We start from the raw sequence: 22,335 nt of genomic DNA, 5'->3' as shown, positions 1-22,335 counted from the left end.
ATATTAGACATCCCAGCTTCTGGCTCTGTGTGAAATACGTTTACGTTGTTTAATAACCACAAGAGTGTGTGGCATTATAGCTGCCAGCCCAGGTAAGAAAGGCTTTGCTACACTGAGCCAAGTCTGAGGGCAAGTGAGACAGAAAATCACATGAGTGCAGCAAGACTTGAACTTCTGCAAAGTCAAATAATCACATCAATGACGAAGCATTGACTATTGTGAGACATTTAAAAGAATGACTTAGATCTTTATCTGTTGACTTTGAGGACATTTGTTAAGCTTTGTTAACTGAGAGAAGAAATAGGCTTTTTTTGAGAGCCTATTTCTTCACTGGGTCTTTTATTTTGAGGTTGCTAATTTCTTGAGTTCTTTATATAATATTCTAGATTTATATACTCTAGCTATACATTCTAGATATTCCTCCATCTAAAGGGTAGCTAGCAAAATTTTTTCCCATTCTGTAGGTTGTCTTTATTGTTTCCTTTGCTGTGCAGAAACATTTAATCCCGTTTGTTGACCCTTGCCATAATTTCTTGTGCACCTGGAGTTCTAAAAGTCCTTGCCTCCTCCTATGACCTCAAGTATTTTAACTACTTTATCTTCTAGTAGGTTCACTGTTTCTGTTTTAATGTTTAGATATTGGTCCATTTTGATTTGTTTACTGAATGGTGAAAGATATGAGTCTTCAATCTTCTGCAAACAGCCAATTTCCCAGCACCATTTGTTGAATAAGCCAGAAGAGACCCAAAATAACAAAAGCAATCCTGGGCAATAAGGGCAAAGTAGGAGGCATCATAATACCTGACTCCAAGTTATACTACGAAGCACAGTGAAACAATGGCACAGCACTGGCACAGAAACAAGTATGTGGATCAGTGGAACAGAATAGAGGATACAGAACACACATGTACACGTTCAGCTATTTGGTCTTCAAAGGAACCAAAAGCATACACTGGAGGAAAGAATTCTAATTTCCACACTCTAGAAAGTCAACATCCATCTCAAACTTTTTTTTGCTCTGAGAGGAGCCTCTCTGGACAATGTTTGTGTGGATATAAGGGGTTATTTCAGTGCCCAAAGTCATTGAAATAACCTAAATGCAAATGCTTCCAATGGAGATGTGAAATATTCTGTTAGGTGATGTAGAACAGATCTTGCATTGCAATTGTGCATTTGCTGCTTTAGAAAACAAGTTCTTAATATATAAAGGCCGCACTGCCATCAGTTTTCTCAGTGCTGCTGGAGGTGTGCCTGTGGCAATGGCTAAGGTGAGGTAGATGTGATGGTGGTAATGGTGATGGTGGGCATGCTGGGGGGTGGTAAAGGGAATAAAGGCCATGGTAGTAAGGATGGAAGAACAGGTGGGAATGGAGGTGAAAGTGTAATACTGCAATGGGCTCACCCCATGGTGAGTGTCAAGTCAAAAAGCGCAACCAGGAGATAAAACAGTACAAAAGGTTTTATTAGCTGCATCAAGCAAGGAGAGCACTAGAGAGAAATTTCAAAGCAGTGCTCCCAACCAAAGAAAATAAATAAATATTGGGGAAACAGCATAGATATTTATTTAGGAAAGATTCATTGTTACACATAGAGGTGGACATATTTCTGAGCATGCTCCACTGAAGGTCATACATTTCAAGTTTTGAAAAGTGGCAGAAGAGAATGCTTCTGGGGAGAAAATTAGTATTATAATAAGCAAAGTTTTCTCTAGGTCATCTAAAAAGACTGCATTATAGTGAGAAATTTCAGCTGGTGCCTTGTAAGTTTCTCTGGAGGGCTTTATCTGAAACAAAACAACAAAAAACTTTGAAGGAGCATTAAACAGTCATTTAAAGAGGCAGGAGTTTCCCTAACCCACTACAAGCATAGGTGATTACCCCTAAATTATCTTCCTAGCAGCTAACAGAAGTGCTAAATGTAGTGGTGGTGGAGGAGGAGGCAGTGGTGGTGGTGGTGGTAAAGTTGAAGGTGTAAAGGATGATGGCAGAAGTGGTGGCAGAAATAGTGGTAGTACTGAGTAGGGTGGTCCTGGTGATGGTGATGGAGATAGAGATCATGGTGGTGGTGGTGGTGTAGGTAGAGGTATTGTTGATGGCGGCAGTGGTGGTGGTGGTAATGGTCATACAGGATGGAGGTTTCTGCCCTGGCAGTGATGGAGATGCAGATGGAGGTGGTGGCAATGGTGGGGTAGGAGTGGACATGCTGGGTGTGCCTGTTCAAGCTACCTACGGCTCAGAAGGTACAACTTCCCACATTCTGGAAGTAGAACCCTAAAAAAGACCCGATAAGACTCCTCAGCTCTATTAAATGATTTTGAAGCCCCAGACGCACTATTATTCCAAACTGGACAAGACAGGCAGCAGGAAACACCCTGTTGAATATCGTGGCTGTCTTTTCTAGGCCAAGAGAACTGAATATATCTCAGAGATGAAGCAGTCCGTGTTCCCAATGGAATCTGTCTGTAATCAAGAAAATAAGGAATTTACTCAGCAAAGGAAAGTAAAATGGGGGTGACTCAAACTTCTCCAAGACGAAAGTGAAATTGTGTAGATATCAAGTTAATATGAGTGTGATGAGAACCATGTTGGAGGCAAAGCTGACCTTCACCAGGAAACAGAAATCAAATTTAGGTTGTTCTCCCCACCCTAAGAGTAGCAAATGTAATTATTATAAATTGCTACCACTTCTGGTAGCAAATGTAATTTATTATACTCCTCCCAGAGACTTTGTAGAAGATTTGTTGGCTGCTATAAATCTTTGCTTTGAGAAGCTGCAGAGGACCCTATGGCTATGTTGGGGTGGATCAAGACAGTAATGAACTGGGACCCTGGAATGTCTGTCTCTTAAATGAGATAGATGGTGAGGGTGAAGGGCAGCCACTAGAATGGATGTGTGAAATATGCAAATATTCTTCAGGGCTTCTCAGGAGGTATTTGAGAACTTCCCTTTGTCCTCAGAATAGAGGCTCCTGCTGTTGGTATCTGAGTACTAAAGGAGCAGGCTCATTCTAAAGTTTGTACGGTCAGGATCATCTTAGATACTTACACTTCAAGAAAATCTAAGTTACAACAAATGTCATTTAATTTTGAAATTGCAAAAATTAATTAACAGATATCAAAAGTTAGAAAAGGCAGTAAAAGGAGGGAGGAAAACAAACAAGGAAGAAGAAAGGGGAAAAGGAAGGGTAGGAAGGAAGCAAGGGATAGCGGAAAAGAGTGGGAGGAACTAAGTGGATATAACTAGAGGGGTAAGGAGATAAAGGGTAATATTAATGTTTAAGTGCACCCCATGCCCTAGTCTAGAGAGCCTACAAAAATCTGGAAAAGAAAGTAAGCCAGCAGAAGTTGACTGTTGTAGAGAAAAAATGGAAGGCAGACTGGTCCTTTCATTCCGGAGGACCAGGGAATTAAGGCGGGGCTTAGCTGGACGCTGAAGGCTTAGACCTGTCATTGTCCCAGGACTAAAGAGGCCATTAAAGGGGCCTGAAAGTATCCTTTGTAGCTACCCAGCCCACTATTCCACGACGGAACAGGAAGCAGAAAGTAATGGCCCTAGAACAGTATGCAGACATTTGGCATTTCCTCTAAGCTGTCGCCAGAGTATAGAGTAAGATGCCCTCACCTAAAGCCAGCCCAAGCTAGGGAATCAGCTCCATGGTGCTACAAAAACAAACATGTAAGTTGGGGCTGGATATAACTAATGGCAGCTTTGCAGAGGTTTTAAAAAACTCACCAGGCCACTAAAAGTCAACTTGGCCAAAAATTCACCATGACCTCACTCTCTTTTATGAGCAGCTGTCCTGATACTAATCCTGCCTCCTTCCGTAATCCCCTTTTCATGAGACTCAGAGAGCAGGTCATGAGTCTAAAGCAAATACACTCTCACAGAACCTCGGGTTTCTGCATAACATGTATCACAACTGTGCTCCAATAATGTACTTGTCTCATGTCCCCACTGCCAAAATATTAGCTTGACTGGACTGGGCGCCAGGCATGCTGCACGACACAAGCAAGCACTCGGTACATATTTGTTGGATGCCTGTCAACGTGCTGCAGACACCAGAACAAAAGAACAAGTTGGAGCTGTGAAATTATGTCCCTTCTGATAAAGGCTAGAGAAACAATAACTTGGAAATGTCAGGTGGGTATGGATTGGTCATTTAAAAGAACAGAGAAACTAACATCAGTTTTATGAGATTATGCTCTAGGTCCTTCTGTCCTTCTGATATCCTACAAGGAAAGGCACATAGAAGGTGCCTACTGATTATTGTATTTGAATCATACTGTCACGACTAGAAGGAATCTTCAGAGCAAGGCTATCTATTCAGTGTTTCAAAATGTATACAAAAGCCAAGTGTTTTTCCAGCCTCAGAACATTAGGAAAGAAAACACTTCTTCCCAGTGCATTTTGTTTTGGGCATTAGGACTAGCTCTCATAAATCATTTGCTCAATAAATACTTAAGCACCAAGCCTGCGCCAGGCATAGACTGAGCTTTGGGGAAGTGCCAGTGGATGTGGCCAGCCTTGCTGTCCAGGCTCACAGTACTTTTAGCCTCACTATCCCACACTTGTAGGTCTAGCAGCACAGAGCAAAGTGGCTACATGTCTCTACTGAAGCTAATTGACTGTTGACCCTGGCACCAGAGCACATGTGCCCTCCTGAGACACCAGCAGGATTGTCTCAGAAAATGTAGAAGATGAGGAGGTCTGAATATAGGAGAAGCAGCCTGCAGTTCGAGAGGAGTGGCCTGAGTTCTGATCTTAAAAGAGCTCCCCTAAATCAAGAATTATCTAGTCAGCTAGGTAAGCATGACCCTAGGTCTCCTGGTGGTAAAATAGATATGGACAAGCTCCAAAAATGCGGGAGAAGAGCTGGTTGCACTTGGGCCAACTTCCCTTCAGCTGTAACTTGCTCTTGTCCTAACTTTGCTCTCCACAAAAATCCTCCTGCATGGCACATGTGCAAAAGTGATCCCAGAAGTCAGGCTTCAAACTTGCCTGAAATATCATGTCTTTTTACTTTTTTGTTTGTTTGTTTGTTTTTTCTGGTACTGGGAATCGAACTCATCACCTTGTGCTTGCCAGGCAAGCGCTGTGCTGTTGAGCTAAATCCCCAGCCCCGTCTTTTCACTTTTTGTCCACCAAAATTAATGGAATATTCTAGGTGGCTGAAGAATTGAATCTACAGAGGAGATAAATGGATACTTCAACCCTTGCTGGGCCACCCTTCCTAGAAAGCCTGGGGTAGTGTAGGAATTTTTATTGTGCCCAGAATATAGCAAGTGAGAGAACAGATAAGGTCTAAACACCAAGTTCAAAGTCTTTTTTGTGCTGTTACCCAGCTCTGTGTGTCAGCAGGGACACAACTCCTCATCTTTATATTCTGCCTTGCCCCATGGGGAAATCAGATATGGCCAGGTTCAAGAATAGTGGTAGCAGTGGCGGGTATTCTTGCAACCCCTGCTGGCTCTGAACAACAGATCCCAAGAAATCCTACATACGTGCTTATGCCTGGTCCAGCCAGGCCCTACAGGTTTAAGACATCATCCCATGATTTCCAAGCACCTAAGTGGCTGATTGAGGCCCTGGGTCCCTGGTAATACATGTAAGGGAGGAGAAGGCGAGAAGGAGAAAGAGGAAAGTTTTCCTGATTACTTGGCCAACAGAAACCCAGCCCTGAGCTTCAGTCCAGGCTCCGATAACATCAGATCACAGTAAACCTCAGTCACTGTTTACTTCTTTCCCAACTCCGCCTCTCCAGATTTCTCAGACTGTCTTCTCTTATCTGGCACTGACGACATCCAGGCTCTAGCCCTTTGGTCTGGAAATACGGTGATTCCTAGGGTGGAATGATTCAACTCTAGAAGGAGCATATGGTACAGATGGGCATGTTCACCTTGACATAGCTTACAAAGCACTTTTACAATCTTTACAGCCACTGTTGACACACGAGGATGACTGCAGTGCTGCAACTCCTACCCCTAGCTCTGAATCTGTGATTAGGCCCTAGCTGGGATCCCCGCTCAGGGAGTTGACCTCTGTCCTGTGCTGTGTCCCCCACTTCATGTTGCTCTAAACTACCCCAAGGGACCACCAGCAAGGCCCAAGGATCAAAACCCCTGCCTCAGGGTAGTCATTTTTTTCCCTATGCTTGTGAACTTACACAGCATTGACTCCTCCTACTTAAGGATCTTAGGCTAACATAATGAAGAGCAGGATTTGATCTCATCCCAATAAGACTCCAAATTTACTGCTAATAAAGTCCATAAGTTCTGTTGAAGTCCTATCCCAGCCTTCCATTTCCAGTATCAGGCCTCCCAGGCCACCCTCAAATATCTGGCTTGCCCACACCTGCACCAGTGCCTTTGTTTATGTTGTTACCTCCATGAAGATGCCAGTAGCCTGTTATCTGTTGAGCAGCTTAATCCCTATCAAGATGTGCTCTGAGCCTGCCTGGCAAGCGCAAGGTCGTGAGTTCAGTTCCCGGTACCGGAGAAAAACCAAAAAACAAAAAAAAAAAAGATGTGCTCTGAGGTCACAGCAAGAAGTTTGCAAAATGTGGACCTGTTTGATGTTCTAACAGTCCCCGCCAAAGTGAAAATGACCAGCAGTCTCAGTCAAGTTGCTGAAGTTAAACATCAACCGTTCAAACATCAACCATGGAATTTGCAAATGGGGTAAATACCATATTGTGCACATGGAGCCAAGGAATCTGTTCAAAACAGCTGCTCAATATGTGTTAGAACAGAGCCTTAGTTACAGAGCAACAGAGACAGGCTAACAAAATACATATTCTGCTATTTCATAAACCTACGATAGCAGGGAGACTTACTGGAATAGCTCTCTTGCCAAGAAGAAAATGCCATATGCAAAAGACATAAATAAGAAGAAGGTGTGGGCTGTGGAATATCAGAGAAAGCCAATTCTCTCTTCAAAATGGAAGTTAAATATGTTCAGAGTAACCTGAGATCCTCCAGGCCCTCTCTAGCTTGGATAGACAGATGAGCTTACATGAGAATAACCTACATTCCACTCCACGCATGCCCTGCCTGCTTGTGTCTGGACAGAGGCCCTGGGAAGGGCTCCATGCCTATTTCAAGGAGCACCAGAGATGTCTATCTGACTCTCAGTAGCAAAGCTGTTCCTGCCAAATACTCACTGGGCTCTACCAGACCTGGCTATTTCTTGTCCACAAGTAGGGCAGTGGGACATATGAGATGGTGGGTTGCGAAGCCAGCAAGCTCTCCCCTCACTTTGCTTTAGTACTTCTGGGTCTTCCAGGATTTTAGTGAAAGAGGCTTGTGACAGACTGACTCACTGGCCCCCACCCCAGTAGCATTCAGAAAGGTCTGGCTCAGGAGGCAAATTTCAGCCTCAGATAACATAGGTCACTCAGGATCCTCCTTCTCCTCCATTGACTAAGGTTTCATTAGTGGGTCCAGCTGGTCTTACCAAATTGTTTATCTCCCAGGAAAATTCCTTCCCAACAGCCTCTTCAGTCCTCATGTGAATATAGCTATGGCTGGGAGGACAATTTGCTGGCCAGATCCATGGACAGATCCATGGCCAGATCCATGAGCTTGGGCTGAGTTCCCCATTTCAAAAGGAATTACACTTTTTCTCTCTTAAATTTTCCTCAAGAGGCAGTGTGTCTAGACTGGGGACATAGAATGCAGACAACTTTCATCAGAACATAAGGAGTGAAAGATGCCCTTAGTTTATGCCTGTGTTGTTACAATAGGCTAAGAATTAGATTAACCTACATAATGCTGTATATTAAGCAATTATTTTAATTTGTAGTACATACTTTTATAAAATCTATTAAATGCCTAGAAATTTTAAAGAAAAACAGACAATGCAAACTTCAGTAAATTATCACTGCTCTGCCCTTGCAGGGATTGGAAGAAATAATCCTGATAATCCCCAAGATCTATTAATTGTAACACTCAAACTGTATAATACATGCCTCCCCAAATATATGTTAGATATAAATAACTGTAGAGAGATAAAGGAAATTTTAAAAATCTTGGGGGAATTTATCACCTGCTTCCAGGCCTACAAATATTCCGTAGACACAAAATAACATACATTCAGGAGATTCACTGGGAAACACCTATTTTTCTTTTGTAAGAACTCATTCTGACCAAGAGTTGGGAACCCAGGAGCAAATCCAGATCTCCTAATTTGTGCAGCTGTCCCAACACAAATACACAGCAACCAGAGATAAGTTCTACAAAGTTGCACCCATAGCTGACTCTAAACATTTACATAAGACTCTTGGACAGAAAACATGTATGTAGGGGAAATATAACTTTTCCAAATGGCACTTGTACTTATTTGTACATCAGATCCTGTACACCTCTGTGAGGAAGCTGAATGGGTATTAACTGCCTTGCAGTACAAACACAGAAACCCAGGTAAGGTCAGCCGTGTTCAGCAGTGAAATGCCACACACCAGGCCAGCTGGGTTTCCGTCCTGACAGAATCCTCATGTGTCCAAAGACAGCTTGTCTGTTGGGAAACAGAAATCAGTTCGTCAGTGCTTGCTTTAGGACCAATTCAGAGCATGGGTGGGCCAATTAGAGCAGTCACTGGACAAATAACAGCTGGGGTCCAGCCAGGAGCTCAGGAACCTCTCCCTCCCAACCAGCTCTGCTCCACAAGGCCAACCTGAAAGAAGAATGGAAGGAGGGTGTTAAACCACCTCCATTTCTCAGCAGGGGCCCCTCTGACATCCCCACTACCGTTATGTAAGAGCTCCAAAGGAAAAACACTGCAATACTAGGTTCAGAGGCCATGTGGAGCACCAGAACCACACTATGCTGATTACTAAGCTATTTCTCTCTTGGCCACAAAATCCATCCTCTTATACCGTTTGAAGATGCTAAGACTGAGATTCTGCAAACCACATTCAAGCTTTACACCCTGATACACTGTCCCTAGGGGGTGCTAGTAGAAGCTTGCAAAGCTACTAGGAAGAGGAAGGGCCTCCTCTTCAGGTTATTTGCTTCTTGATTGCATCCTGTTTGCCTTATGTCAGCTTCCTGTCCCTATCGGCCTCCCTAATAAACCTTTTTACTCACCTAGGCAGTGATAATTCCTCCCAGAAGCATTTTAATCCAGTTTTTGGTTTTTTCAATACTCACAGAGCCAGCATCACATGTGTCCTCTCAGAGACACCAACCAAAAGAGCTCTGCTTCTTAGAATCGGGATACCATCCTTCAGAGGCACCCACCAGCACAGCTGAGCAGCGTTCCCACTATCTCACCTCAGAAAGTCTGAGCTTCAGCCCACAGGCCCCTTCTCCAAGCAGCTAATATCCCTCTACTGCCTCCACCATGGGAATGATAACTGCTTTCACAGGGGCTGTCCCCATTTATACCTTTGAATTCTCTTTCTGCCTTTCTCAGTTACCTGGTTAATAATTCTTCTTATTAAATTATCTCTAGTAAAGTACTTGGTATGATTTTTGCCTCCTGCCTGGACCTGGACTAATACTTCCACAGTTAGGTTTTCAGCACCTGTGGGAAAAACTAGCACTTTTCACTGCTGATCTCAGCAGACTGCAGTGCTGGAAGGGAGGTACCCACCCCCCATGTGGGCCACCCACCCATGGCCCACATTCTGAGGTGCTTTCTCTCCACCGGTCTCTGCATATAAAAGAGCAATTTTAGAGTCAAAGGACAGCACAATTTGGAACAAATGGAGCTTAATTACAGTACATTCTTCAGTGATGGCTGCAGGGAGTCCTTGTTAGACATTTGCATTCTTCTCCTTGCTGGACCGCAGTGACCTGGTAAGGAAGCATCCTCATCATGGGTTTTCGGGAGAATATGATCTTGTTATAGTCTGCAGTGGGACTTCCTCTGGAATCTGTTTGATTATGCTTGGGTTCTGGGACAAGAATGGAACTCAAGGCTGACATAGAGTTAGGGCCCCATATTGACAGCATGCCATCTGACAGCACATCTCTCAAGCCTTCACCAGAGGACTTAGACGACTTTCTCCATTTTAGCTGAGTAGTGCTGGAAGACTTGTCTGGCCTCAGTGCCTGTTGGCTTTGCTCAAAAGCGCGTGTGCGTTGCAGTTCCTTCATTTTGCTTTTCTCAATAAGTCTTTGCACCACTGGGGAGGTATATGTCACATAAGCTGGCCACGGGTCGTGTTTTTCGAGCAGGTTCAGGGGAAGTCCAATGTTTTCTGTGAATTCTGCCAACAAGAAGAAGTCTAGACAATTCAGATACACTTACACACATAATAATTCAAAGACTGGGAGGGGTGGGTACTAGAGTCACGTTTTGAAATTTGCCTCATCACTGCTTCACTGTATTCAGTGAGAACATAATTAATACAAAATCAGGAGACAGAATGATAGTCTCTAGAGCGTGCATACTCTCAGTTAAACAAAAGAACCGGAAACTTGGGATCAAATATTTGATTTGATGTGAGTCAGCCTCACTTTCAAATATTTGTATAGACTCAAATTAACTCCTCAACTTCTATTATATTTTCACCATTAAAATGGTTACTGAAAGGTTATTATAGGGACCAAAGTATAGTCTTCCTTGATATTCATGGAAGATTGGTTCCAGGACTCCCCACAATTACCAAAATCTGCAGATGCTCAAGTTCCTTTTAAAAAATGGTATAGTCTTTGCATTTAACCTATGCAGTCCTCTTATATATTTTAAATTATGTCTAGATTACTTATACTACCTAAAATAATATAAATGCTACATAAATCCTTGTTATATTGTTTAGGGAATAAGGACAAGAACAAATTTTTAAATATTTTGGATCAATGATTCGTTGAATCTGAGGATGTGAAACTCATGGGTGTGGATGCTGGCGACACTTTACTCCAAGGGCTTGGAGCAGTGCAGCTTAGGGCCTGAGTAGAGCATCTCAGGACTGTGATTTGCACTGCTTCGTCTCCCTGTCTGTGTTAGCTTCCCACCACGGGGCAACAAAATAGCTGAAAAAATCAACTTAAAGGGAGAAAGATTTATTCTGGCTCAGGGTTACAGAGGTTTCAATCCACGGTCACTTGGCTTCATTGCTATGGGCCTGAGGTAAGGCAGAGCACCGTGGAAGCTGGAGAATGTGACAAAAGAGGCCATCACCTATGGCAGCCGGGAAGCAGAGACAGAAAGAGCAGGATCCAGACCCAAAGTTGCAACCCATGACCCACTCCCTTCAACACACTCCACCTTCAAAGTTTCCGTCAGCTCCCAAAATGCCATCAAATTTCAAACCCATCCATGGATTAATTTGCTGATGAGATTAGAGTCCTCATGATCAAAAGTTCATCAGCTGGCAACCAAGTGCCCAGCTCATGCTTGTGGGGCATACTTCTTTAAATCCAAACTATAATGCTTCTTCCCCCCTTTCATGGCTATAAACCTTGAACAGATTTCTTAACACTTCTCAAAGATGACTCTTCTATAAAACAGTGGTTAACATAAGACCAACTTGGTAGAACTTTCTTGTATGTTAGAGGTAATTTATATGTCTTTTAGCATCGTGCATGACATGTAGTAATCAGTAAATGTATAGCTAAATTTTTAGCTGTGTTTCATGACCCACACTATTTCATTTAATCCTTATTATGTCTTTTAAAGTAGGCATTATCTTCATGAGCAGGATGAGACTGAGGCTGACTAGTCTGCACAACTCTCAAGTAGTGGATTTGATCTCAAGTGTAACAGCCTTGTGAACCTGCAAGTTTCTCACTCTAGCTGTTGACCAGAAGTTTTGGGTGTTTGGGGCAAGGAGAACTTTTGCTAGAAATTCCACCCATCCATTTACTTGTTCCTTTGCAGATACCAAATCCTGAGCAGGTCATGATTCCTTCATTCCTTTGCAACTTTACTCTACCTACCAAAAATACCTCAAAATTCCTTTGCTATAGCTGGTACTTTTCCCTGCCTTCCCCCATCATGCCTATTAAGTCTAATTTTATGCTTCTTTGATCATTTTGATAGGAATTTGGGAGGGAGGAGAGTTAAAATATCCATCTTCCTATCTTAAACCTGAATTCCATAAGACACACTGTAAATGGGAATAATCAAGAGAGAAAAACTGGAGGTTACAGTAGTCCTCCTTTATCTGCTGTCAGTCTCAGTCCAAAAATATCAGATGAAAATTTCCAGAAGTAATACATGCTTTATATAGCTTTTATTATAGTTTAGTGGTCTAATTGCTCTATTTTATTATTGTGGGCCTCTTATTGAGCCTGCAGTTTAGAAACTAAACTTTATCATAGGCACATATGTATAGAAAAAAGGCAGTGTATTTAGGGCTTGATGTTGTCTGTTGTTTCAGGCATCCACTAGCAATCTTGGATGTAGTCCCTAAGGAAGAGGGGAAACAAATGTATATGTTATTCAGAAGCTGCCTCAAGGACATTCAGGAGCTGAAGCTTCCCTGAAGACAGATCTGTCAGTAAAGAATGTTCTGCAGAAGGGTTTCATCTCCCTACAGGAATCATGTGTTCCTTTTGCTGAAGAAGGCAAGATGTGCACCATCACATTTCACTAGGAAAGTCCTGGCAAAGCTTCTAAGCAAAAAACCTAACTGTTCATTCTGTTTGCTCAAAGCAAATGTGAAGATCGTGCAGGTTAGGGCACTCACATGACCCTGCAGAGGCAAAACTAAAACTGTCTGGAGCAAAATGAGCATAAATCCCCTCTCATCTCCTGAACACACCATGTTTTGTACTGCGTAACAAGAGAGGCCGTCCACAGGGCCCTGCCTCCTCCTATCTCAGTCCTCCAACCTGGTCAGGCCCCACTGTGAAACTTCTATTGTTAATGACCCTGACCCCCAGTTTCTTCTGTCTTCAGCCTTCTTACATCACTCCTCTCATCCATTTTTACAATTTTCTTCACATTTTAAGTCCAAATATCCTTGGAAAAATACCTCCTCAAACTGATCTGAGAAGGAAGCACTTAGTAGCCATCTTGATGATCCGGAATCTTGTGGTCTGTGCAAGACGTTAAGCTCGCTCCACCTTGAAAAAAGAGGACAGGCCTACTTTGGGGAGAGGCTGTATAAGCCCTGAAAGGCCTGAAGGCCTAACCTTGCTGGAGCACCTTAGGTTTCCGGGACCATCTCAGTAAGTGTTCTGCTTTCTGGTCTCCTAGATTTATGCTATGAATGCCAGGTTCCCACTCTGTGACCTGCACTTCCCCCTGGAACTAGAACCGGGGGTGGCCAAGATAAGCAGCTGCCAGGAGCCAGCTACCGGGCTCCCATACACAGAGCTAACATAAGGAAGCCCTAAGACTCTCTGTTGCCATGCAGGTGGTAAAATTGATGGGAACTATAGTCATTGGTTCTCAAACTTGCAGGTGCTTCTAGATGGAGGGCTTGTTAAAGCACAGAATGCTGGGCCCACTTCCAAGGGGGGCTGATTCAACAACCACTGGCCTAAACCAAATGGGAAAGAAAACTAAGAAATACTGCAAGACTTTGAGGTTGTATCATTACCTACTTAGACACAGGAAACAGGACCGGGAGATGTATTTAATACTTCCCCAGTTCTAAGACATGCACCTTTATCCAAGAATTCATTATTTAGTAGATTTAGTAGATTTTTTCCATCACTGTAGGCTTTAAACATCTAAAAGAGCTGTAGAGCATTTCCACTATTACTCGCCAAAGCCCAGAGCAAAGGGCTATGGATGGTTTCTAATATGTTCCCAGATGTTGGTCTAGAGCAGTGCTTCTCAAATTTTAGCAAGTACTAAAATCACCTGTGGAGCATATGAAAACAGATACCTGGGTCCCAATGCTGTGTTAGTTAATCTTGTTGACTTGATTGGCTTTGGTGACACCTAAGGGATTAGTTAAGCACACTTCTTGAGGGAGGGGAGTCTGTGTAGATCAGAGGGACATGACTTTGGGGACTGTATCTGGTCTCTTGGCCCTTTCCTTTCAGGTGCTCCTTTGCTGTTTCTGGCTACTGGGAGATCAGCAGCTTTCCTCTGCCAGGCCTTTCCACCATGGTGTTTCTGTCTCTGAGCCCGCCAACAAAGGACTGAAATCTCTGAGTCTGTGGGCCAAAATATAGTCTTCTCTCTTGAAGTTGTGTATGTCTGGAATTTTGTCTCAGCAATGAAAGCTGACTAACACATATCCCTCAAGATTCTGATGCAGTTGGTCTGTTTTAAGGACTGAGAAATTGCTTCTTTAATCATCTCAAATGACAATGATGCTGGTGGTCCATGACATAGGCTGAGTAGCCCTTGCTTGGCCTGAAAAATGGTTCTAAATATTTCTTTCAGCAGCATGATAAGTGAAGGCTGACTTTTGGGGCATGAAATACCTCCCTGAGTGAGCAGTTTTGAGGTTTTCCATACCCTTTTTCTCCTAGGCAAAACACTATTGTGAAATGTAAGTGCGTCATTGACAAGGGCAACCTTAAATTCCACTATTTTCCAAAGTTAAGTTATCCACAAATCTCAGCATTTTATTTTAACACACCTAGCAAAAGATAGCATCCTGGAGATTTGTTCATACTAAAAAGGAGAAAAAAGCATAGCTGTCGAATCTATTTAGATCGAGAGATCCAGGAATCTCTGTTGGCCATTTTCCACACTAATCCATTTTTAACAGGATTCACAATATCACTTTTCTAATGCTAGGGAAGACATGATAGGGTAGAGATGCTTTCATAGAATAAATTTTAAGTGAAATTTAAAGCATCTTATTTCTCTTCCAAAGACCTACAGGATCTCAAGTTTTAAGATCATCCGTTCCAAGTGCTCTCTAACAGAGCATGTCATTCAGGTGGCCACCCAACCTTTGCCTGTCTACTCTAATGAAAGAGGATTCTTATCTTCCATAATTGTAGAGCTGTTCAAATTTGTATTTCTTCTGCACATATGCAGAATAGGAATAAAAAATCATGCCAGATGGTGGAAACACATTTTGAGGTGGTAATATCTAAGGGATCTTTAAGAGATTCAAAATCATTCCTTTCATTCTTACTTTGAGTTTCTGATTAATGAACCTGTAGTACCAGTGAAACCCATTTCTTGGTGAATACTACTCCAAAATCAGTGTGTGCTTATAGAACCCAGTGCCTCTAAGTATCTCTCACTGGGCCCCTATGTTACTAGCCCTGTGGTACTGTGTTATGGTTTAGACGTAAAGTGTCTCCCAAAGACTCATGCTTAATTGAAAGCTTAATCCCCCGATGGGACCTAGAGAAGTAATTAGATCATGAGGTGCTAACTTCATCAAAGCGTTAATCTATTTATGAGTTTATAGCTGCATAAGCTATAGGGCAGTGGGGCCCAGATACTGGAAGTTGATCACTGGGACTATTTCTCTCTGTCTCTCTCTCTCTCTCTCTGTCTCTCTTTCTCTCTGCTTTCTGGATCCCATGATGTAAGCAGCTTTGGTCTACCATACCCTTCCACCATGATGTTCTGCCTCACCTCAGACCCACAATGGACCCACAATGGTCCCACAGTGGAACAAGCCAGCCATGGACTGAAAACTCTGAAACACTAAGCCAAGGTCAATCTTCCTTTAACATGTTCCCATCAGCTTGAGCTGCTAATGGTCCTTGCATGATTGTCCCTCTGGGCATGTTGTAGCACTGGTGGTACAAACAGATCTAATCACTTTTACCAGTCTATTCACTAGTAAAATTAAATCAGAGCCACCTGGCAATGAAACACCAATTACTTCTGAGTGGAGATACTTTTCTCAGGTATTTGGTCACAGGGATGAGATGTCAATTAACAAAGGCTGATAGGAAAACTTTTTGGCATGTTAGGTCTTTCTCAAACCTGCTGTTACAGGGATCAGGAGACTACAAATCTAAGCGATGCAATGTGTGAGACCATCTCAAAATGCCTAGGGAAGACTTGTTCATTTGCAAATAGCAGGAGATAAATAGTTGACATTAAATCTGAAGACAAGATGAGGGCTCTTATCATTTCCTTCAACTCCAGCACAAAGGTTCTATTTTGTTTCACTATAAATGAAATGCAAACCAGCAATCTCCAAACAGAAACAGCACTGAGGACAGGGGCAGCAGGCTACACTGAAGTGGTTTTCTTGTTTTCCTTCCAAACACAAGGGTCCATGTTCAGTCCACTGAGTGTTCAACACTAGCAGCTCCCTCCTGTCCCCACTCAGTCTCTCATTCCCACCATTTCTAGAATCTAGTCTGATATTCTGGGTTTGCTTAGATCATTCAAAGGAGTAACACTTACCTGGAATCTGACATAACTTTGTGACCTTGAAAATATTTCTTAACCTGTTAGGACTTCATCCTACTTATAAAGATGAGATTAGATTCCTGTCCTGCTTCTCTTAAGAAGTCATGTTGTAAAAAGATGTCTGGAAATGAAAGTTCTTCTAAACCACTGTAACCCAAAGTTTGCTGTACATTAGGATTATTAGGGATCATTTAATAATGCAAATCCCGCTCTCAACGTGTAATTGGGTTGGAACGGAGTATAGCACCGGCAGTGGAATTTAAAACATCAGACTTAGGGCTGGGATGTAGTTCAGTGGTAGAGCATTTACCTACTTGCCTAGCACATGCTGGGACCTGGGTTCAATTCCAGACTTTAAGTTCCCTAGAAAAGCCCAGGAGAAGAAGTTTATAAAGGGAGATTAAATTTTATCTGAGCACATTGCATGCACATACAAAAAAATCACACTTAATGCTAATAATATGTACATATGCCCATATTGCACATTAATAAATTTTTTAAAAATTTTCCAGATAATTACAGTGTACAAAATTTGGGAACTGTTGTTCTAGAATCTAAACCAAAAACTCTGAAGATTTATAAGGAATTATTATTAACTACTTGGAGATAAGAAACAGATCCAGAATATATTTTCAGACCCTTTGCCATTCCAAGTCACAGGCATTCATTCAAGAATAACTTATTGCGCATACATAGTACTGCATCTCAGTAGCCTTTAAACATTTAAAAGGGCCACTGAGCATTTCCACTATCACCACCTTCCAGAACTGACTTAGATGAGAAAAGAGCCAGTGTTTTAAAGCACTGAGCTAAGGAAATTATGGCTTGGATGGTGGATGGGATTCTCATGCAGAGCTAATGATCTCACCCTCTGTGGCCACAAGCTCCGTCCTTATCTCAGGAAACCATCTCACAAAAGGATTTGGTGGGTTCCAGGCAGCATTGATGGATTAGTGCATTGGCATAAGTCAACCCTACTCAAAATTCTTGCCCCATTAATTCTGTGAATGTAGTGCCATTTACATATTCATGATGGGCAAGATAGTATCTTAACTTGGTGCTTCCTAAACGGTGTCCCACAAAAAACCAGTATCTCTAAAGATGTTAGTAAGTATTGCTTAAAGACAAAGAGGGTCTTTTATAAGGGTCATCTCATATAGCCATGTAGATTGTTTAGCTCAGCATATACTCAAAATTGTGAAATTTTGCAGCCCTTCCCTGTGAGTCTGAAATTTCAATCATCTTATTTATTAAAATGCCATATTAAACAAATCCTTTTCAAGCAGTAAACCTGTTACGTGTTCATTTGTTTTGTAACTCTCCAAAAGGCAGAAAGGCTATGTAACATCCTTTAATCTCATTTGACCAGTGAGTCATTCATTCATCCATTCATTTATTCATGGGACTAGAAACCATGAGCAATTTGTATGGACTCCAAAACAGTCTGCTTCCCCGTCCCTTGCCCTGGAATTGCAGCCTCAGAGAATGCATGACAAAGAATATAGAAGAATGAAGCTGCTCACTGGACAGCTGGATCTTCCATAACCTGAAACTACTCTCAAAATCCCATAAAACCGTCATACTCAGAAAAATCAGCCACCACAAGGGCTTAGCACGTCACTGGATTCTACATCAATTTCCCTCCATTTGACTTCTCTCCTCTCTTTTCTGCACCGGTCTATGCCTTATCTCTCACTCTCCTCCCTGAGTTATCGTCAAGAGTCTCGGTATCTGGTCCCCGAAGGAAAGTCACATTTCCTCAAACAGGAACCTGATGCAAAACTGCCTTTCACCTCTGCATTTTGTCCTTCTCAATCTTCCATTTCCCATTTCCTCCTGGTCCTCTATTTGCTTTGCTGTCCCTTGGCCACCTCTTTTTGGCTGAAGAGGAAGCTGCCATTAAGGCCAGAAGTGTTTCAGAAAGCTTATCTCTAAGATTGGGAGAATTGGGGGTGGGGGATCAGCTTAGCACAGTGTGTAGTTTAAAGGCTGATTTCTAGCCTGAGTGACCTAGCAGGCAGCCTGCAGAGCCTACACCTCCCCTCTTTACAGGTGGACTCCTCGCATAACACACGTAAGGGAAACTCAGTGTGTATTCCACAGACTTCCCTACCTCATTCTCCATTTATTCACTCTGCCCCATCCTATGGGCACTACAAAACTCCTGATATAACCACACACACACACACACACACACACACACACACACACACACACACCCCTAATGTACTCTAGAGGGGGTGAGTGCAGGATAAATATTGGACGTACCTTCGGCGACACTACTGTTCAGGAACATTGGGAAAACTAGAACTATGAAGCCAGAGGAGGGAGTGACCAGAGAAAAGCAGGCTGGTCTTTCGGGAAAGAGCCATTCCCTGCCCTCTGACTTGGCACCAACATACTGGTCACTTTTTCTTCCTTACCATTTTCTCTCCCCAAACACATGCACACTCTAAGAGAAAAAACAATTCCATGACAGAGTTCTCTTTAAAAAAAATCAAGTTGCAGCAGTGGGCCACTCTGTAGTTGTGAGCATGTACTGATGTACACCATGCCTTTTCCTGGGAAGAAACGATCTCTAACCACATCTGGGGGAAGAGTTAGAAGTCTAATCAGAAAGGCCCATATTCGAACACAGACCTGGCATGATTAGTTTACCATGCACGGGGGATAGAAAGAGATGTATTACTTAGGTAGCGTTTCTATATTTTGCATATTGTCTCTAACAATTATACTTGTACTGTGAGAGTATTTCATTTTCCAACATTGTAAATAGAGTTCAAGTATCTATGGCCGTGTAGTATTTATTCCTTTGTATGTAATGTAACACTCAGCAAATCTGTACTGACCTCCAACTGCCCTTCTGAGAGGTACAGGTCCTGCACTCACACCGAACCCTCTGTGGATTCACCATAACCTTTGCTTTGGAGTCTGCCCTTTTCAGTGTCAAGGGTCCGCAAAGCAAACAAAGCTAATCTCTATCACTGTGTCATCAGAAACAAAATCAGTGATGTCCCTGACCACCGATCTCACATGTCCCATCAGGCACTCTGAAGACAGGGATTGAGCATCTCCATGTACCACCCCTGAGCCAGATGCTGGAGACACAAAGCAGAAGGAGGAGAGCTTCGGTTCAAGGCACTCACAGTCCATAAGGAAGACAGACCATCAGTTTTCTTAGTCAGGAAAAAAAATCACTGCTGAGTTTCAAAGGACAGGTAGAGTAATGGGCAGCGACCCTGGGTTAAATGCCGGCCTCAGTGTTCCAAATCCTGAGTGCAGTGCTTCTCCAGTTAGGATCCACACTCTTTCTCCAGTATTCACATAATCAGGGTGAATCCAAAGATGTGTTTTTTTGTACATGAACTACCATGTTAAATTGGTTGAATGAGCACTTCACAAATTCACTACAGGAAGAAGCATTAGGTATTATATACTTATCAGATACAGTTACGAATCTGAATTTTATGTTTGTCCAAGGAATATCTAATCATAAATATTAAGTTGCTATTTTTAAAGATGTAATATGAAGTCTCATTAGGCACAAGACACATGTGACCATATTATTTATAGATTAAGTTCCAAACTTTAAAAATTAATATCCAGAACAAGGCAAACAAGCATAATCAGAGGAGAGATTTTTGGTTTTTTTACCATGGACATTTTAAGGTAGACTTACCTACTGACCAGGTAGACAAATAGGAAAGACATGGAGAAACAGGAACAAGAAATAACCACATAACCTCATATTCAGGAAAGCAAAGATGAAAAGAACTAAGAAATTTGTGCTGAGACCCTCTCTGTCTCGTAGCTGGCTCATGAGCAATGGAGCCATGCTGCACAGTGCCTAGTCCATCAGAGAAGAAGGATATCCTGTTCTGCCAGAACAATGAGCGCATTGTGAACCTAAAGAACACATGGGGGAAACAGCCAGGCATTTCCCAGGACTGTCCTCATTTCATGGTCCAGGCTGCCTCCTTTTAAAATGCTCAGAGCATAGGAACCCAGGAAGGCATTTTCTTTTAAGATAGTGACTTGCATCTGAGACTTTTTCTAGAAGCAAAGAGCTAAAGTAGTCACCATCTATAGATTTCAGCTACTCCATCAGCCTATTGACAGCTGGTCCTCAGTAGCCACACGGTTATCCTACTTCATGTCAAAGTGTGAGAAAATGCCACTGCTTGTATAACAAGTGAGCCAATTCTTGGGTATCAAGTGGTTCCAAATTATTGTTAAATCAAAACTCCCAATTGTTGGGGGGTGAATTTTCCAGTTTAACCACAATCAAAATAAATAGCCATCTTGAAAATTAAAGAGGTTGATTGCTAGTTGTACATGGTGGTATACATCTGTAATTCTAGGATTTGGAAGGCTGAAGCAGGATGATTATGAGTGCAAAGCCAGCCTGGACTCCAGAGTGAGACACAGTCTCAAAAAAAAAGTTAAATGTATTTTCTCATGAATGCTCTACATTCATACCAGCAATAATTGTCATCCCAAAGCAACTCAAAAAATGGAAAATCAACGTATGGAAAATACACCATTTGGTGAGAAGCAAAAGAAGGCACACTTGTAAATGGATCTTCAGCACCATTAAAGATGGATGATGGAACAAAGAAAACTGACTTCAAAGCAGTGCACAGACACAGGCTGTTCCCAAGGCAGAGCACACACTCCTTCCCATCCCTGGAAGATTATGAGAAACAGTAGAATAAATCATCACTATTCCTAAAGATGCAATTCCAGATGTGCTATGTTGATGATGGCTATGTATTTGTGTATATTTTCATAAGAAAAATATATATATAAACATTTTGCTGTGTAAATTTGCATAAGTCCTTACAATGGAAATTATATATCAACAATACAGAAAGTTTTGGAAAATCTTATTTTTAAAAACACCTCACAATCCCAATACCATCGTATAACTATTATCTCACCTAATTCTTACATAGTTATGGTCATAAAAAGCACATGTCCTTTTGAATCTATTATTCTTGCTCTACCATTATATTTTCTAATCTGGTTAAAGACTCCTCATAATTATTTTAGAGGCTGTTTAAATCCATCAAGGGGATGAATCATTATTATTCATGCCTCTACTTGGAGACTTTAAGATGTTTCTAAGTTTAGCCACTATAAGTGATGATCAGTATCCCTTAAAATGAAAAACTCACTGATGCCCTCCTGCTTTTTATAAAGCTCTATCTAGCAAGGTGCTCAGAAAATGTTGGCTGCTGGAAGTTTGTAATCTCTAAAGATTCAGGTACTGCCAAAGCTACTTCCTCTCAACTACGTGAGATGAATACTGTCCTCCAATCAACCTCATCTTCATAGACAAAGAAAATATCTGCCACCATAGTTTTTAGAGTTCTTAACTACCAACTCCAAGGTCTATTATTTACTGCAATGCAACACACTAACAATAAGGACAGAAACTAAGATTCTGTGAGCAAGATGACTCTTGATATCAAAATGAGGCAGAATTACAGCAACACCCCAAGGTGCCATCCCAGTCATGGAAGGACCAGAGAGGAAGTTAACAAGAATAAGGCTCCTGGAGCCCAGATCCACTGTGGACAGGAAAACTGCCAAGAACCCCACGCAGTGTGATGCACTGGTAAGATTAATGGGAAGGTAGGATGCTTCACGGTATAGTAGGAAGGAAACAGCAGTGAGCTCAATGAAAAAGTGCTCTCTCAACTTTCAAGCCCTTGTGTCCAGAACTCCAGCCATAGGAGCAAAAAGAAGAGCACCAGTAACCCTATTCAATCAGCTAGGTGCAAAATAGTCCAAGCCAACTGAAATGTCAAGGGCAAGACACTGAGGGGCAGTTGAGTGGAACAGACCCAAAGAAAGAATATCAATTTGCTATAGAGTGGGCGGGACCCATTTAATGATGAGGCCATCAGCATCAGATCTACCAATAGCAACTGAGTTTATTCCAGCATTATTGTATCACAGAAATGTCATAATTGCTCTTAATGAGGTCGCTGAGCCATTAAGAAACTATCAAATTTGCTGCTTTTAATGAAATAAGCCAACCTCAGAACAATAAATTTTGTATGATTCTACTTACCTGGGGTATCTAAAGTA

At 42.1% G+C, this 22,335-nt stretch overlaps 1 protein-coding gene across 4 annotated transcripts in view; it reads right to left on the bottom strand.

The window, feature by feature from the left end:
• Positions 1-1,545: 1,545 nt before the first annotated feature.
• The window catches only part of Cdrt4 (CMT1A duplicated region transcript 4), a 39,677-nt gene continuing 18,887 nt past the window's right edge, over positions 1,546-22,335 (bottom strand). The window contains exons 2-5 of one of the 4 annotated variants that reach the window (XR_001236837.1): positions 9,719-10,228; positions 8,456-8,511; positions 2,332-2,459; positions 1,546-1,783 (exon numbers count right to left, since the gene is read on the bottom strand). Coding sequence is in view for 2 of the 4 variants with exons in the window: in XM_013522028.1 (XP_013377482.1) it covers positions 9,729-10,228 (500 nt within the window). In the remaining 2 variants the exon portion in view is untranslated. Of the gene's footprint in view, positions 1,784-2,331; positions 2,460-8,455; positions 8,512-9,693; positions 10,229-22,335 lie in introns of those variants that run through there. The other 3 variants (XR_001236836.1, XM_013522028.1, XM_013522029.1) reach the window with 3 other exon arrangements.

Source organism: Chinchilla lanigera, unplaced genomic scaffold (assembly GCF_000276665.1).
Source record: "Chinchilla lanigera isolate Chin_1 unplaced genomic scaffold, ChiLan1.0 scaffold00066, whole genome shotgun sequence".
Taxonomy (NCBI): Eukaryota; Metazoa; Chordata; class Mammalia; order Rodentia; family Chinchillidae; genus Chinchilla; species Chinchilla lanigera.
Note: the sequence above shows the minus strand (reverse complement) of the source record. Positions and strands in the feature narration are given on the sequence as shown.